The sequence below is a fragment of the Oncorhynchus nerka genome, linkage group LG1, assembly GCF_034236695.1.
Source record: "Oncorhynchus nerka isolate Pitt River linkage group LG1, Oner_Uvic_2.0, whole genome shotgun sequence".
Classification (NCBI taxonomy): Eukaryota; Metazoa; Chordata; class Actinopteri; order Salmoniformes; family Salmonidae; genus Oncorhynchus; species Oncorhynchus nerka.
In genome coordinates, this window is record NC_088396.1 from 55,832,501 (window position 1) to 55,852,461 (window position 19,961).

The 19,961-nt window shown below is 47.4% G+C and overlaps 1 protein-coding gene across 1 annotated transcript in view; it reads left to right on the forward strand.

Moving 5' to 3' along the window:
• The window catches only part of raph1a (Ras association (RalGDS/AF-6) and pleckstrin homology domains 1a), a 230,720-nt gene that overhangs the window by 190,683 nt on the left and 20,076 nt on the right, over window positions 1-19,961 (forward strand). The window contains 4 exon segments of the mRNA XM_065019679.1: window positions 1,894-2,015; window positions 6,886-6,951; window positions 7,098-7,241; window positions 13,394-13,504. Coding sequence (XP_064875751.1) covers window positions 1,894-2,015; window positions 6,886-6,951; window positions 7,098-7,241; window positions 13,394-13,504 — 443 coding nt within the window.

A 19,961-nucleotide genomic window follows, 5' to 3' on the forward strand; every position in this document is an offset into this window, starting at 1 on the left:
ATACGCCCAGAGTATGGGGATACGCCCAGAGTATGGGGATACGCCCAGAGTATGGGGATACGCCCAGAGTATGGGGATACGCCCAGAGTATGGGGATACGCCCAGAGTATGGGGGAATACGCCCAGAGTATGGGGGAATACGCCCAGAGTATGGGAATACGCCCAGAGTATGGGGGACAACGCCCAGAGTATGGGGGAATACGCCCAGAGTATGGGGAAACAGTTGAAGTCAGGAGTTTACATACACTTAGGTTGGAGTCATTAACCACTCCACACATTTTTTGTTAACAAACTATAGTTTTGGCAAGTCGGTTAGGACATCTACTTTGTGCATTGACACAAGTCATTTTCCAACACTTGTTTACAGACAGATTATTACACATAATAATGAACTGTATCACAATTCTAGTGGGTCAGACGTTTACATACACTAAATTTACTGTGCCTTTAAATAGCTTGGAAGATTCCAGAAAATTATGTCATGGCTTTAGAAGCTTTTGATAGGCTAATTGACATCATGCGAGTCAATTGGAGGTGTACCTGTGGATGTATTTCAAGGCCTACCTTCAAACTCAGTGCCTCTTTGCTTGACATCATGAGAAAATCAAAAGAAATCAACCAAGACCTCCACAAGTCTGGTTCATCCTTGGGAGAAATGTCCAAACACCTGAAGGTACCATGTTCATCTGTACAAACACCATGGGACCACGCAGCCGTCATACCGCTCAGGAAGGAGACGCGTTCTGTCTCCAAGAGATGAACATGCTTTGGTGCGAAAATTGCAAATCAATCCCAGAACAACAGCAAACGACCTTGTGAAGATGGTGGAGGAAACAGGCACAAAATTATCTATATCCACAGTAAAACGAGTCCTATATCGACATAACCTGAAAGGCCGCTCAGCAAGCTCCAAAACCGCTTTTAAAAAGCCAGACTACGGTTTGCAACTGCACATGGGGACAAAGATTGTACTTTTTGGAGAAATGTCCTCTGGTCTGATGAAACAAAAATAGAACTGTTTGGCCATAATGACCATCGTTATGTTTAGAGGAAAAAGGGAGAGGCTTGCAAGCCGAAGAACACCATCCCAACCGTGAAGCACGGGGGTGGCAGCATCATGTTGTGGGAGTGCTTTGCTGCAGGAGGGACTGGTGCACTTCACAAAATAGATGGCATCATGAGGTGGGAAAATATGTGGTTATATTGAAGCAACATCTCAAGACATCAGTCAGAAAGTTAAAGCTTGGTCGCAAATGGATCTTCCAAATGGACAATGACCCCAAGCATACTTCCAAAGTTGTGGCAAAATGGCTTAAGGACAACAAAGTCAAGGTATTGGAGTGGCCATCACAAAGCCCTGACCTCAATCCTATAGAAAATTTGTGGGCCGAACTGAAAAGGCGTGTGCGAGCAAACCTGACTCAGTTACACCAGCTTTGTCAGGAGGAATGGGCCAAAATTCACCCAACTTATAATGGGAAGCTTGTGTAAGGCTACCCGAAACGTTTGACCCAAGTTAAATAATTGAAAGGCAATGCTACCAAATACTAATTCAGTGTATGTAAACTTCTGACCCACTGGGAATGTGATGAAAGAAATAAAAGCTGAAATAAATCATGCTCTCTACTATTGTTCTGACATTTCACATTCTTAAAATAAAGTGGTGATCCTAACTGACCTAAAACAGGGAATTTTAACTGCGATTAAATGTCAGGAATTGTGAAAATCGGATTTTAAATGTATTTGGCTAAGGTGTATGTAAACTTCCGACTTCAACTGTATGTCCAGAGCATGGTGTTATTTATCAATTAATACCCCAAATCAATCTGTTTTACAGATTGAACCTATTACAGCCTAACACTATATTCTCTCTCTTTCTCCACTTCCTCCCAGAGCGTATCTTTGAGGACCATGAGAACCTGGTGGAGAACCTTCAGAACTGGACCAGAGACAGTCAGAACAGACTGATGTTCATAGAACGCATCGAGAAGTACGCCCTCTTCAAGAACCCACAGGTGAGACAGCCAGTCAATACAGCCAATACCCTACAGCCAGCAACTACATGTTGGACTGGTTTCCCACACACTAATGAAGACTAGTCCTGAACACTAATGAAGACTAGTTCTGGACACTAATGAAGACTAGTTCTGGACACTAATGAAGACCAGTCCTGGACACTAATGAAGACTAGTTCTGGACACTAATGAAGACTAGTTCTGGACACTAATGAAGACCAGTCCTGGACACTAATGAAGACCAGTCCTGGACACTAATGAAGACCAGTCCTGGACACTAATGAAGACCAGTCCTGGACACTAATGAAGACCAGTCCTGGACACTAATGAAGACTAGTCCTGGACACTAATGAAGACTAGTCCCGGACACTAATGAAGACTAGTTCTGGAGACAAATGATTACTAGTCCTGGACATGAAGGAAGACTAGTCCTGGAGACAAATGAAGACTAGTCCTGGACACGAATGAAGACTAGTTCTGGACACTAATGAAGACTAGTCCTGGACACTAATGAAGACTAGTCCTGGAGAAAATGAAGACTAGTTCTGGAGACAAATGATTACTAGTCCTGGACACGAAGGAAGACTAGTCCTGGAGACAAATGAAGACTAGTCCTGGAGACAAATGAAGACTAGTCCTGGACACTAATGAAGACTAGTCCTGGACACTAATGAAGACTAGTCCTGGACACTAATGAAGACCAGTCCTGGACACGAATGAAGACCAGTCCTGGACACAAATGAAGACTAGTCCTGGAGACTAATGAAGACTAGTCCTGGACACTAATGAAGACTAGTTCTGGAGACAAATGATTACTAGTCCTGGATACTAATGGAGACCAGTCCTGGACACTAATGAAGACTAGTCCTGAACACTAATGAAGACTAGTCCTGGACACTAATGAAGACTAATTCTGGAGACAAATGAAGACTAGTCCTGGAGACAAATGAAGACTAGTCCTGGAGACAAATGAAGACTAGTTCTGGACACTAATGAAGACTAGTTCTGGACACTAATGAAGACTAGTCCTGGACACTAATGAAGACTAGTCCTGGACACTAATGAAGACTAGTCCTTGACACTAATGAAGACTAGTCCTGGAGACAACTGATTCAGAAATACACTGCTGCTTTAAAATACGATACACCAAAATAGCCATGCAGAACACTGCTGTCCCTGCCAGTCAGTATTGTATCACATAACTGATGCAGGACAGGTTTTACAATACACTGAACTGGCACCAAAATAGAAATGCTTCACCAAAATAGATATAAACAGTGTCTGATACTACTGAGTGTATGTACACAAAGTCACTCGACAGACACACAGACACCAGTGTGTCCTTCAGATCTAGGTCAGTATGTTGTAGATGGTGGTACAATGATTCATAGATTGTGAGCTGGTGAGCACTGTTGTCTCCATGGTGAACTAGCTTCGTAAGATTGTCTCCATGGTGACTGACTGCTAAAGGAACATTGATGGATTGTACACTTCTCAAAAAAATGAAGGGAACACTAAAATAACAAATCCTAGATCTGAATTAATGAAATATTCTTATTAAATACTTTTTTCTTTACATAGTTGAATGTACTGACAACAAAATCACACAACAATTATCAATGGAAATCAAATGTATCAACCCATGGAGGTCTGGATTTGGAGTCACACTCAAAGTTAAAGTGGAAAACCACACTACAGGCTGATCCAACTTTGATGTAATGTCCTTAAAACAAGTCAAAATGAAGCTCAGTAGTGTGTGTGGCCTCCACGTGCCTGTATGACCTCCCTACAACGCCTGGGCATGCTCCTGATGAGGTGGCGGATGGTCTCCTGAGGGATCTCCTCCCAGACTTGGACTAAAGCATCCGCCAACTCCTGGACAGTCTGTGGTGCAACATGGCGTTGGTGGATGGAGCGAGACATGATGTCCCAGATGTGCTCAATTGGATTCAGGTCTGGGGAACGGGCGGGCCAGTCCATAGCATCAATGCCTTCCTCCTGCAGGAACTGCTGACACACTCCAGCCACATGAGGTCTAGCATTGACTTGCATTAGGAGGAACCCAGGGCCAACCGCACCAGCATATGGTCTCACAAGGGGTCTGAGGATCTCATCTCGGTACCTAATGGCAATCAGGCTACCTCTGGCGAGCACATGGAGGGCTGTGCAGCACCCCAAAGAAATGCCACCCCACACCATGACTGACCCACCGCCAAACCGGTCATGCTGGAGGATGTTGCAGGCAGCAGAACGTTCTCCACGGCATCTCCAGACTGTCACGTCTGTCACATGTGCTCAGTGTGAACCTGCTTTCATCTGTGAAGAGCACAGGGCGCCAGTGGCGAATTTGCCAATCTTGGTGTTCTCTGGCAAATGCCAAACGTCCTGCACGGTGTTGGGCTGTAAGCACAACCCCCACCTGTGGATGTCGGGCCCTCATACCACCCTCATGGAGTCTGTTTCTGACCGTTTGAGCAGACACATACACATTTGTGGCCTGCTGGAGGTCATTTTACAGGGCTCTGGCAGTGCTCCTCCCTCCTTGCACAAAGGCGGAGGTAGCGGTCCTGCTGCTGGGTTGTTGCCCTCCTACAGCCTCCTCCACGTCTCCTGATGTACTGGCCTGTCTCCTGGTAGCGCCTCCATGCTCTGGACACTACGCTGACAGACACAGCAAACCTTCTTGCCACAGCTCGCACTGATGTGCCATCCTGCATGAGCTGCACTACCTGAGCCACTTGTGTGGGTTGTAGACTCCGTCTCATGCTACCACTAGAGTGAAAGCACCGCCAGCATTCAAAAGTGACCAAAACATCAGCCAGGAAGCATAGGAACTGAGAAGTGGTCTGTGGTCACCAACTGCAGAACCACTCCTTTATTGGGGGGTGTCTTGCTAAATGCCTATAATTTCCACCTGTTGTCTATTCCATTTGCACAACAGCACGTGGAATGTATTGTCAATCAGTGTTGCTTCCTAAGTGGACAGTTTGATTTCACAGAAGTGTGATTGACTTGGAGTTACATTGTGTTGTTTAAGTGTTCCCTTTATTTTTTTGAGCAGTGTATATTTTTATCGGGTTACTGGCAGGGTAGCCTAGTGGTTAGTGTGTTGGGTCAGTAACCCGCAGGGTAGCCTAGTGGTTAGAGCGTTGGGCCAGTAACCAGCAGGGTAGCCTAGTGGTTAGAGCGTTGGACTAGTAACCAGCAGGGTAGCCTAGTGGTTAGTGCGTTGGGTCAGTAACCAGCAGGTAGCCTAGTGGTTAGAGCGTTGGACCAGTAACCAGCAGGTAGCCTAGTGGTTAGAGCGTTGGGCCAGTAACCAGCAGGGTAGCCTAGTGGTTAGTGCGTTGGGTCAGTAACCAGCAGGTAGCCTAGTGGTTAGAGCGTTGGACCAGTAACCAGCAGGGTAGCCTAGTGGTTAGAGCGTTGGACTAGTAACAAGCAGGTAGCCTAGTGGTTAGTGCGTTGGGTCAGTAACCAGCAGGTAGCCTAGTGGTTAGAGCGTTGGACTAGTAACCAGCAGGGTAGCCTAGTGGTTAGAGCGTTGGACTAGTAACCAGCAGGTAGCCTAGTGGTTAGAGCGTTGGACAGTAACCAGCAGGTAGCCTAGTGGTTAGAGCGTTGGGTCAGTAACCAGCAGGTAGCCTAGTGGTTAGAGCGTTGGACTATTAACCAGCAGGTAGCCTAGTGGTTAGAGCGTTGGACTAGTAACCAGCAGGGTAGCCTAGTGGTTAGAGCGTTGGACTAGTAACCAGCAGGTAGCCTAGTGGTTAGAGCGTTGGACTAGTAACCAGCAGGTAGCCTAGTGGTTCGAGCGTTGGGTCAGTAACCAGCAGGTAGCCTAGTGGTTAGAGCGTTGGACTATTAACCAGCAGGTAGCCTAGTGGTTAGAGCGTTGGACTATTAACCAGCAGGTAGCCTAGTGGTTAGAGCGTTGGGTCAGTAACCAGCAGGTAGCCTAGTGGTTAGAGCGTTGGACTAGTAACCAGCAGGTAGCCTAGTGGTTAGAGCGTTGGACTAGTAACCAGCAGGTAGCCTAGTGGTTAGAGCGTTGGACTAGTAACCAGCAGGTAGCCTAGTGGTTAGAGCATTGGACTAGTAACCAGCAGGTAGCCTAGTGGTTAGAGCGTTGGACTAGTAACCAGCAGGTAGCCTAGTGGTTAGAGCGTTGGACTAGTAACCAGCAGGTAGCCTAGTGGTTAGAGCGTTGGACTAGTAACCAGCAGGTAGCCTAGTGGTTAGAGCGTTGGACTAGTAACCAGCAGGTAGCCTAGTGGTTAGAGCGTTGGACTAGTAACCAGCAGGTAGCCTAGTGGTTAGAGCGTTGGACTAGTAACCAGCAGGTAGCCTAGTGGTTAGAGCGTTGGGTCAGTAACCAGCAGGTAGCCTAGTGGTTAGAGCGTTGGACTAGTAACCAGCAGGTAGCCTAGTGGTTAGAGCGTTGGACTAGTAACCAGCAGGTAGCCTAGTGGTTAGAGCGTTGGACTAGTAACCAGCAGGTAGCCTAGTGGTTAGAGCGTTGGACTAGTAACCAGCAGGTAGCCTAGTGTTTTTTTTTTTTTTACCTTTATTTAACTAGGCAAGTCAGTTAAGAACAAATTCTTATTTTCAATGACGGCCTAGGAACAGTGGGTTAACTGCCTGTTCAGGGGCAGAACGACAGATTTGTACCTTGTCAGCTCGGGGGTTTTAACTCGCAACCTTTCGGTTACTAGTCCAACGCTCTAACCACTAGGCTACTCTGCCGACTAGTAAAACAAAGGTTTGTTGTTCTTAACTGACTTGCCTAGTTAAATAAAGATTTATTTAAATTTAGATTTAGATATTTAACTATCATACCCTGATTTTCCCCTTTTCTGGAAAATCACAGAACTATTTGTTGGGGCGGAAGGAGACGTGTGAGATGGCAGACAGGAACAAGGAAGCACTGCTGGAGGTACAGTGATCTCAACATAGCAAACAAACTGATGGACACAACTTGACTTATTCAGCTAATTTCAAAATGTTACCTTGTTAGTGCATGCTACATAGTGTGTGTGTGTGTGTGTGCGTGTGTGTGTGTGTGTGTGCTCTCTGCGGCAGGAGTGTTTTTGTGGCAGCGCCGTCTCTGTACCTGAGATGGAGGGAGTACTCTGGCTGAAGGAGGATGGAAAGAAGAGCTGGAAGAAGAGATACTTCCTGCTCAGAGCCTCTGGGATCTACTATGTACCTAAAGGAAAAGCCAAGGTACGTCCCTGGGACACACTGACTAACCTGTACTCAGCCAAGGTACATCCCTGGGAACACACTGACTGTACTCAGCCAAGGTACGTCCCTGGGACACACTGACTGTACTCAGCCAAGGTACGTCCCTGGGACACACTGACTGTACTCAGCCAAGGTACGTCCCTGGGAACACACTGACTGTACTCAGCCAAGGTACGTCCCTGGGACACACTGACTGTATTCAGCCAAGGTACGTCCCTGGGACACACTGACTGTACTCAGCCAGGTAGCCTGGGAACCCTGGAACACACTGACTGTACTCAGCCAAGGTACGTCCCTGGGAACACACTGACTGTACTCAGTACGTCCTGGAACACACTGACTGTACTCAGCCAGTAGCCTCAGTGTACGTCCCTGGGAACACACTGACTGTACTCAGCCAACTGGTACTCAGCCAAGCGTCCCTGGGAACACACTGACTGTACTCAGCCAAGGTGACGTCCTGGAACACGTCCCTGGGAACACACTGTTTTTTTTTGGGAACACACTGACTGTAACTCAGCCAAGGTCGTCCCTGGGACACACTGACTGTTCAGCCAAGGTGACGTCCCTGGGACACACTGACTGTACTCAGCCAAGGTACGTCAGGGGAACACACTGACTGTACTCAGCCAAGGTACGTCCCTGGGAACACACTGACTGTACTCAGCCAACGTCCCTGGGACACACTGACTGTACTCAGCCAAGGCGTCCCTGGAACACACTGACTGTACTCACTAGTCCCTGGGAACAACTGACTGTACTCAGCCAAGGTACGTCCCTGGGAACACACTGACTGTACTCAAAGGTACGTCCCTGGGAACACACTGACTTACTCAAATTTACGTCCCTGGGAACACACTGACTGTACTCAGCCTGATTTTTCCGTCCCTGGAACACACTGACTGTACTCAGCCAAGGTCGTCCCTGGGAACACACTGACTGTACTCAGCCAAGGCACGTCCCTGGAACACTGACTGACTCAACATACTCAGCTGGAACACACTGACTGTACTCAGCCAAGGTACGCCCTGGGACACACTGACTGTACTCAGCCAAACTGTCCCTGGAACACACTGACTGTACTCAGCCAGCTAATTTCAACACACTGACTGTACTCCTTGTTACGTGCACCTGTACTCAGCCAAGGACGTCCCTGGAACACACTGACTGTACTCAGCCAAGGTACGTCCCTGGGAACACACTGACTGTACTCAGCCAGGACGTCCCTGGGAACACACTGACTGTACTCAGCCACCTGACGTCCCTGGGAACACACTGACTGTACTCAGCCAAGGACGTCCCTGGAACACACTGACTGTACTCAGCCAAGGTACGTCTTCCCAGAGGAACACACTGACTGTACTAGGTACGTCCCTGGGACACACTGACTGTACTCAGCCAAGGTACGTCCCTGGGAACACACTGACTGTACTCAGCCAAGGTACGTCCCTGGGAACACACTGACTGTACTACTCAGCTGGGAACAACTGACTGTACTCAGCCAAGGCACGTCCTGGGAACACACTGACTGTACTCAGCCAAGGAACACACTACGTCCCTGGGAACACACTGACTGTACTCAGCCAAGGTACGTCCTGGGAACACACTGACTGTACTCAGCCAAGGTACGTCCCTGGGACACACTGACTGTACTCAGCCAAGGTACGTCCCTGGGACACACTGACTGTACTCAGCCAAAGGACACACTGACTGTACCCAGCCAACGTCCCTGGGAACACACTGACTGTACTCAGCCAAGGTACGTCCTGGGAACACACTGACTGTACTCAGCCAAGGTACGTCCCTGGAACACACTGACTGTACTCAGCCAAGGTACGTCCCTGGAACACACTGACTGTACTCAGCCAAGGTACGTCCCTGGGACACACTGACTGTACTCAGCCAAGGTCCCTGGGAACACACGTCCCTGGGAACACACTGACTGTACTCAGCCAGTCCCTGGAACACACTGACTGTACTCCTGGAACACACTGACTGTACTCAGCCAAGGTACGTCCTGGAACACACTGACTGTACTCAGCCACTGTACTCAGCCAAGGTACGTCCCTGGAACACACTGACTGTACTCAGCCAAGGTACGTCCCTGGGACACACTGACTGTACTCAGCCAAGTACGTCCCTGGGAACACACTGACTGTCAGCCTCGTCCTGGGAACACACTGACTGTACTCAGCCAAGTCGTCCCTGGAACACACTGACTGTACTCAGCCAAGGTACGTCCCTGGAACACACTGACTGTACTCAGCCAAGGTACGTCCCTGGAACACACTGACTGTACTCAGCCAAGGTACGTCCCTGGGAACACACTGACTGTACTCAGCCAAGGTACGTCCCTGGAACACACTGACTGTACTCAGCCAAGGTACGTCCCTGGAACACACTGACTGTACTCAGCCAGGTACGTCCCTGGGACACACTGACTGTACTCAGCCAAGGTCGTCCCTGGGAACACACTGACTGTACTCAGCCAACGTCCCTGGTGACTGTACTCCCTGGAACACACTGACTGTACTCAGCCAAGGTACGTCCCTGGGAACACACTGACTGTACTCAGCCAAGGTACGTCCCTGGGACACACTGACTGTACTCAGCCAAGGTACGTCCCAGCCACTGACTGTACTCAGCCAAGGTACGTCCCTGGAACACTGACTGTACTCAGCCACGTCCCTGGGACACACTGACTGTACTCAGCCAAGGTACGTCCCTGGAACACACTGACTGTACTCAGCCAAGGTACGTCCCTGGGAACACACTGACTGTACTCAGCCAAGGTACGTCCCTGGAACACACTGACTGTACTCAGCCAAGGTACGTCCCTGGAAACACTGACTGTACTCAGCCTACGTCCCTGGAACACACTGACTGTACTCAGCCAAGGTACGTCCCTGACTGGAACACACACTGACTGTACTCAGCCAAGGTACGTCCCTGGAACACACTGACTGTACTCAGCCAAGGTACGTCCCTGGAACACACTGACTGTACTCAGCCAAGGTACGTCCCTGGAACACACTGACTGTACTCAGCCAAGGTACGTCCCTGGAACACACTGACTGTACTCAGCCAAGGTACGTCCCTGGGACACACTGACTGTACTCAGCCAAGGTACGTCCCTGGAACACACTGACTGTACTCAGCCAGCTGGAACACACTGACTGTACTCAGCCGTCCCTGGACACACTGACTGTACTCAGCCAAGGTACGTCCCTGGGAACACACTGACTGTACTCAGCCAAGGTACGTCCCTGGGAACACACTGACTGTACTCAGCCAAGGTACGTCCCTGGAACACACTGACTGTACTCAGCCAAGGTACGTCCCTGGGAACACACTGACTAACCTGTACTCAGCCAAGGTACGTCCCTGGGAACACACTGACTGTACTCAGCCAAGGTACGTCCCTGGAACACACTGACTGTACTCAGCCAAGGTACGTCCCTGGGACACACTGACTGTACTCAGCCAAGGTACGTCCCTGGGAACACACTGACTGTACTCAGCCAAGGTACGTCCCTGGAACACACTGACTGTACTCAGCCAAGGTACGTCCCTGGGACACACTGACTGTACTCAGCCAAGGTACGTCCCTGGGAACACACTGACTGTACTCAGCCAAGGTACGTCCCTGGGAACACACTGACTGTACTCAGCCAAGGTACGTCCCTGGAACACACTGACTGTACTCAGCCAAGGTACGTCCCTGGGAACACACTGACTGTACTCAGCCAAGGTACGTCCCTGGGACACACTGACTAACCTGTACTCAGCCAAGGTACGTCCCTGGGACACACTGACTGTACTCAGCCAAGATACGTCCCTGGAACACAATGACTGTACTCAGCCAAGGTACGTCCCTGGGAACACACTGACTGTACTCAGCCAAGGTACGTCCCGTCCCTGGAACACACTGACTGAACACACTGTACTCAGCCAAACGTCCCTGGGAACACACTGACTACCGTCGTCCTGGGAACACACTGACTAACCTGTACTCAGCCAAGGTACGTCCCTGGAACACACTGACTGTACTCAGTCCCTGGGAACACAGGTACTTCCCTGGAACACACTGAGCCTAACCTGTACTCAAAGGTGTGTCCCTGGGTCAAACATCTGTGGTACTCAGCCAAAATATTCCCTGGGAACACACTGACTGTACTCAGCCAAGCTCCAAGACACACTAGTGATTCATGAAATGATCCTGTTCAGCCAGGCCTCCCTGGGACACACTGACTGTACTCAGCCAAGATACGTCCTGGGAACACATTCAGCGTCCCTGGAACACACTGACTGTACTCAGCAAGGTACGTCCCTGGAACACACTGACTGTACTCAGAAATAACACTGACTTCTTAGGTACGTCCCTGGAACACACTGACTGTACTCAGCCAAGGCGTCCCTGGACACACCAAATCAAACATTTCAGCCAAATATCCCTAACACACTGACTAACCTGTATTCAAATAGTGTGTTTAGTCAAACATCTGTGGTGCTGCACGGCCAAAAATATTATCAGCAATGAAGTCTGAACACTCTACTGCTCCAAGACACACTAGTGATTCATGAAATGATCCTTTTCCAGGCCTCTCCTGCCCTCTGACCCATTCAGTAACATAGGAAACTGTAATTGTCATTGTATATTCAGAAATAACATGTCGTAGATTCTTATTCTTTGGATTGTTAGCGTCCTGACTAACCAAATCAAACATTTAGAAATATTAACACACTTATAAACAGGAAATAAGTTCAACTTTCTCCCCAATGGGGGCTGACTGCAAATGATCAACTGGTTAAGAAAAGTACAAGTATTTTCAGAAAACTAGTAATGAAAGTTGGTTTAGTTCCTGAAGATAATACACAGGAAATAGAAAGTTGGTTTAGTTCCTGACAATAATACACAGGAAATAGAAAGTTGGTTTAGTTCCTGAAGATAATACACAGGAAATAGAAAGTTGGTTTAGTTCCTGACAATAATACACAGGAAATAGAAAGTTGGTTTAGTTCCTGACAATAATACACAGGAAATAGAAAGTTGGTTTAGTTCCTGAAGATAATACACAGGAAATAGAAAGTTGGTTTAGTTCCTGAAGATAATACACAGGAAATAGAAAGTTGGTTTAGTTCCTGAAGATAATGCACAGGAAATCGAAAGCCTCAAGCACAGAACCTTGAGGAGATCCAAATGCTCTTCTCTGGATTTTGAGTGCTTCCATCCATGTCCCATCGAGTCCCATCGAAGCCCATCCATGTCCCATCGAAGCCATCTTGAAGTGCATGGTGTTCCTGGAATCGGACCTAGATTATTTAATGCACAGTATCAGTACCAGTTAGCCTATTGTCCAGATTATATCGTCTCTCAGATTAAAGATACAAAAAGCCTCTAAAACCCTCACGGCTCCCTATTCCTACATAAGTAGTGCACTAAATAGGGAATAGTGCTCTGATTAACTGTGGTGCACTAAATAGGGAATAGGGTGCCATTTGGAAAATGCCTGTTCTGTCTGTCCAGCTGGGATCTCTATTAACTACACTCACACATACTGGGGTCACAGCTACAGCCATGTTACTATATTACACTACCCAGGGCGAGGACTAAACACTACACATATATACATGCATAGACAGAAGGGCAGGCCAACAGACAGAAAGGCAGACAGACAGACAGACCAACAGGCAGACAGGCCAACAGACAGAAAGGCCGACAGACCAACAGGCAGAAAGGCCGACAGACCAACAGGCAGAAAAAGGAAAAGGCAGACAGACAGACCGGCTGAAAAACCGACAAAGTCCGACAGGCCGTCAGACAGACCAAAAGGCCGGCAGGCAGGCAGAAAGGCAGACAGTTTACCAAAGTACTCTGTGTCCTCATTGACCCTCTGAATGCCACATGCAGGGAGAGGAGGAGAGAAAAGGTCACAAGACATCATTTCCTGTTTATAAGTGTGATAGTAAAGCAATCAACAGCAGTAGCTGCAGCAAGATGACCAACGTCCCTCTAAGTCAATCTTCTGTAAAGCGCCACCCAGTGGACCGTGCGGTGAGGTCGAAGCCAGTGAAGTGAAAGCCAATGACAGTCAACTGTAAATTCTCCATCTGTTCTCTCCCGCTGGCAGGCTTCCAGAGAACTGGTGTGTTTCCTGCAGCTGGATCATGTTAATGTGTACTACGGACAGGACTACCGCAGCAAGTACAAGGCCCCCACAGACTACTGCCTGGCCCTCAAGGTGAGAGAATACACCCAGGGTATGTACCAAATTGCACCCTATTCCCTATATAGGGCACTACTTTTAACCAGGGCCCATAGGGAATAGTGAGCCATTTGGTAAGCTCCTATAGGCGCTGATAACTCCTGACTTCTGTTGTTGCCACTAGACCAATACCACCTGCAATACTCTGTTGATATAGTAACACTGCTACCACCTAGCCCTAACAGACTACCACTTAATCTACTACTACTAAAACTACTACTACCACCTAGCCCTAACCCCACAGACTACCACTAAAACTACTACTACTACTACTACTACTGCTACTACTAAAACTACTACTACCACCTAGCCCTAACCCCACAGACTACCACTAAAACTACTACTACTACTACTACTGCTAAAACTACTACTACCACCTAGCCCTAACCCCAAAGACTACCACTAAAACTACTACTACTACTACGAAAACTACTACTACCACCTAGCCCTAACCCCACAGACTACCACTAAAACTACTACTACTACTACCACTAAACTACTACTACTACTACTAAAACTCCTACTACCACCTAGCCCTAACCCCACAGACTACCACTAAAACTACTACTACCACTAAAACTACTACTACTACTAAAACTACTACTACCACTAAAACTACTACTACTAAAACTACTACTACCACCTAGCCCTAACCCCACAGACTACCACTAAAACTACTACTACCACTAAAACTACTACTACTAAAACTACTACTACTACTAAAACTACTACTACCACCTAGCCCTAACCCCACAGACTACCACTAAAACTACTACTACCACTAAAACTACTACTACTAAAACTACTACTACCACCTAGCCCTAACCCCACAGACGACCACTACCACTAAAACTACTACCACTACCACTAAAACTACTACCACTAAAACTACCACTACCACTAAAACTACTACTACTATGACCACTACCACTAAAACTACTACCACTACCACTAAAACTACTACCACTACTACTACCACTAAAACTACCACTACTACCACCACTACTACCACTAAAACTACCACTACTACCACTACTACTACCACTAAAACTACTACCACTACTCCTACCACTAAAACTACTACCACTAAAACTACTACCACTAAAATGACTACTACTACCACTAAAACTACTACCACTAAAACTACTACCACTAAAACTACTACCACTAAAACTACTACCACTAAAACTACCACTACCACTAAAACTACTACTACTACTACTACGACCACTACCACTAAAACTACTACCACTACCACTAAAACTACTACCACTACTACTACCACTAAAACTACCACTACTACTACCACTAAAACTACTACTACTACCACTAAAACTACTACCACTTAAACTACTACCACTTAAACTACGAGAGGAAAGGGGGGTGGGGGGATACTTGGGGAGAGGAGAGGGGGGGGGGGATACCTGGAGAGAGGGAGGAGATACTTGGGGAGAGAGCGGAGGGAATACTTGAGGAGAGGAGAGAAGGGGGATACTTGAGGAGAGGAGAGAGACGAGGGAGAGGAGAGAGACGAGGGAGAGGAGAGAGACGGGGAAGAGGAGAGAGACGGGGAAGAGGAGAGAGACGGGGAAGAGGAGAGAGACGGGGAGGAGCAGAGAGACGGGGGAAGAGGAGAGAGACGGGGGAAGAGGAGAGAGACGGGGAAGAGGAGAGAGACGGGGAAGAGGAGAGAGACGGGGAAGAGGAGAGAGACGGGGAAGAGGAGAGAGACGGGGGAAGAGGAGAGAGACGGGGGAAGAGGAGAGAGACGGGGGAAGAGGGAGAGACGGGGAAGAGGAGAGAGACGGGGGAGGAGGAGAGAGACGGGGGAAGAGGAGAGAGACGGGGGGGAGGAGGAGAGAGACGGGGGAGGAGGAGGAGACGGGGGGGGAGGAGAGAGACGGGGGGAGGAGGAGAGAGACGGGGAGGAGGGAGAGAGACGGGGAAGAGGAGAGAGACGGGGAAGAGGAGAGAGACGGGGAAGAGGAGAGAGACGGGGGAGAGGAGAGAGACGGGGAAGAGGAGAGAGACTGGGGAGGAGGAGAGAGACGGGGGAGGAGGAGAGAGACGGGGGAGGAGGAGAGAGACGGGGGAGGAGGAGAGAGACTGGGGAAGAGGAGAGAGACGGGGGAAGAGGAGAGAGACGGGGGAGGAGGAAGGAGACGAGAACCTTCTCATAATCCAGTGAACCACCACTGTTTCTCTTGTCAGGACTCTTTCAAATAAAAAAGTCTGACTCTAAAGCCGTGTCAATTATGAACCAAATATTTCCCTTCCGTTTCCTCAGGAAAGCAACCTAGTAAACAGAGAAGGTTTCTATTCTGGTCTGATGGTAATGTTTCCATGTAATCCCTGATGGGAGTAACTGGGTACAGTAGAGGGATTGATGAATCGCTGCCCTCAGTCTTCCTGTCAGAGGAGACCGTATTCAGTGGGCACACTGCCATCTAGTGGACAGTGTATAAACCTCCTGAGAAATCTGTATTGCCTCAAATCAAATCAAACTTGCGCTGAATACAACTGGTGTAGTAGACCTTACAGTGAAATGCTGAATACAACAGGTGTAGTAGACCTTACAGTGAAATGCTGAATACAACAGGTGTAGTAGACCTTACAGTGAAATGCTGATTACAACAGGTGAAGTAGACCTCACAGTGAAATGCTGAATACAACAGGTGTAGTAGACCTCACAGTGAAATGCTGAATACAACAGGTGTAGTAGACCTTACAGTGAAATGATGAATACAACAGGTGTAGTAGACCTTACAGTGAAATGCTGAATACAACAGGTGTAGTAGACCTTACAGTGAAATGATGAATACAACAGGTGTAGTAGACCTTACAGTGAAATGCTGAATACAACAGGTGTAGTAGACCTCACAGTGAAATGCCGAATACAACAGGTGTAGTAGACCTCACAGTGAAATGATGAATACAACAGGTGTAGTAGACCTTACAGTGAAATGCTGATTACAACAGGTGAAGTAGACCTTACAGTGAAATGCTGAATACAACAGGTGTAGTAGACCTTTCAGTGAAATGCTGAATACAACAGGTGTAGGAGACCTTACAGTGAAATGATGAATACAACAGGTGTAGTAGACCTCACACTGAAATGCTGAATACAACAGGTGTAGTAGACCTTACAGTGAAATGCTGAATACAACAGGTGTAGTAGACCTCACAGTGAAATGCTGAATACAACAGGTGTAGTAGACCTCACAGTGAAATGCTGAATACAACAGGTGTAGTAGACCTTACGGTGAAATGCTGAATACAACAGGTGTAGTAGACCTCACAGTGAAATGCTGAATACAACAGGTGTAGTAGACCTTTCAGTGAAATGCTGAATACAACAGGTGTAGGAGACCTTACAGTGAAATGCTGAATAAAACAGGTGTAGTAGACCTCACACTGAAATGCTGAATACAACAGGTGTAGTAGACCTCACAGTGAAATGCTGAATACAACAGGTGTAGTAGACCTCACAGTGAAATGCTGAATACAACAGGTGTAGTAGACCTTACAGTGAAATGCTGAATACAACAGGTGTAGTAGACCTTACAGTGAAATGCTGAATACAACAGGTGTAGTAGACCTCACAGTGAAATGCTGAATACAACAGGTGTAGTAGACCTTACGGTGAAATGCTGAATACAACAGGTGTAGTAGACCTTACAGTGAAATGCTGAATAAAACAGGTGTAGTAGACCTCACACTGAAATGCTGAATACAACAGGTGTAGTAGACCTCACAGTGAAATGCTGAATACAACAGGTGTAGTAGACGTCACAGTGAAATGCTGAATACAACAGGTGTAGTAGACCTTACAGTGAAATGCTGAATACAACAGGTGTAGTAGACCTTACAGTGAAATGAACCAATAGTGCAAAATAGGTATTAGGTAGATAGAGTAAAAAGACTACATACAGTAGAGAGGCTATATACAGTAGAGAGGCTATATACAGTAGAGGCTATATACAGTAGAGGGGCTATATACAGTAGAGGGGCTATATACAGTAGAGGGACTATATACAGTAGAGGGGCTATATACAGTAGAGAGGCTATATACAGTAGAGGGGCTATATACAGTAGAGAGGCTATATACAGTAGAGAGGCTAAATACAGTAGAGAGGCTAAATACAGTAGAGGCTATATACCGTAGAGAGACTAAATACAGTAGAGAGACTATATACAGGAGAGAGGCTATATACAGTAGAGGGGCTCTATACAGTAGAGGGGCTCTATACAGTAGAGGGGCTCTATACAGTAGAGAGGCTAAATACAATAGAGAGACTAAATACAATAGAGAGGCTAAATACAGTAGAGAGGCTAAATACAGTAGAGGGACTAAATACAGTAGAGAGGCTATATACAATAGAGAGGCTAAATACAGTAGAGGCTAAATACAGTAGAGGGGCTCTATACAGTAGAGGGGCTATATACAGTAGAGGGGCTATATACAGTAGAGAGGCTCTATACAGGAGAGGCTCTATACAGGAGAGGCTCTATACAGGATCTGTACTCGATACCATCTACTGCAGAGGCTCTATACAGGAGAGGCTCTATACAGGAGAGGCTCTAGTACAAGGAACTGATACTGTCTAATACCATCTACTGCATCCATAGTCGTTGTCTCAAAGGTTGTATAACTTTTTCATTACATTTCATTATAGTACAACGGTCTAGCACTTTGTCTAATCTCAACAACGTCTTTTCCTCTTAGCTAGCTACATAGTACATAGTTGTCTTTGCTGTCTTGTATCAAAGATAATTAGCGTAATTAGTCTTAGAGTGATAATTGCGTTATTTCGTATTTCGTCTCCTATCTGCCTAGCAGCTAGCCATCTGTCCAACACGTTCACCGGTCTACCGTAGCACTGTAGTAACTATCACACTCAACTGAACGACTTGATTAGTGTAGTGTTAGCTAGCTACATAGCTAGCTACATAGTTGTCTTTGCTGTCTTCGTATCCAAGATAATTGTGTAGCTTAGAGTGTGGAGTCTTAGAGTGATAATTGCGTTATTATCGTATTTCGTCGCCCTCCTATCTGCCTAGCAGCTAGCCAGCTAGCATACGTTCACCGGCTACCGTAGCACTGTAGTAACTATCACACTCAACCGAACGACTTGATTAGTGTAGTATTAGATAGCTACATAGTTGTCTTTGCTGTCTTCGTATCCAAGATAATTGTGTAGTTTAGAGTGTGTAGTCTTAGAGTGATTATCTTAATTCACCGAGGTTAGCTAGCCAGCTATTTTGTCGTCCTTAACGTAGGAGACACTCCTAGCTAGCCAATAGCCAGCCAACGTCTACTGAATAGAACTTTCGCATTCCGGTCGCATTCGCGTCGCTCCACAGGTAGTATCACTTTTTCATTTCATTTCATTACAGTCCCAACGGTGTGATTTGTTTGATCGTAGCTAGCTACATAGCTAGCTACATAGCCGTCTTTGTTTCAAAGATAATTGTGTAGTCTAGAGCGATTTTCTAGGTTAGCTAGCCAGCTATTGTCGTTCTCCTAACGCAACGTAACGTAACCAACACTGCTAGCTAGCCAGCTAGCTCCCGATAAGCAGCATTGTAGAAACTTCACACTCAACGGTACGACTTGATTAGGGTAGTGTCAACAACGCAGCTAGCCTACCCCAGCAGTACTCTATCATTTTAATCATTTTAGTCAATTAGATTCTTGCTACGTAAGCTTAACTTTCTGAACATTCGAGACGCGTAGTCCACTTGTCATTCCAATCTCCTCTGCATTAGCGTAGCCTCTTCTCTAGCCTGTCAACTATGTGTCTGTCTATCCCTGTTCTCTCCTCTCTGCACAGACCATACAAACGCTCCACACCGCGTGGCCGCAGCCACCCTAATCTGGTGGTCCCAGCGCGCACGACCCACGTGGAGTTCCAGGTCTCCGGTAGCCTCTGGAACTGCCGATCTGCGGCCAACAAGGCAGAGTTCATCTCAGCCTATGCCTCCCTCCAGTCCCTCGACTTCTTGGCTCTGACGGAAACATGGATCACCACAGACAACACCGCTACTCCTGCTGCTCTCTCTTCGTCCGCCCACGTGCTCTCGCACACCCCGAGAGCTTCTGGTCAGCGGGGTGGTGGCACTGGGATCCTCATCTCTCCCAAGTGGTCATTCTCTCTTTCTCCCTTACCCATCTGTCTATCGCCTCCTTTGAATTCCATGCTGTCACAGTTACCAGCCCTTTCAAGCTTAACATCCTTATCATTTATCGCCCTCCAGGTTCCCTCGGAGAGTTCATCAATGAGCTTGATGCCTTGATAAGCTCCTTTCCTGAGGACGGCTCACCTCTCACAGTTCTGGGCGACTTTAACCTCCCCACGTCTACCTTTGACTCATTCCTCTCTGCCTCCTTCTTTCCACTCCTCTCCTCTTTTGACCTCACCCTCTCACCTTC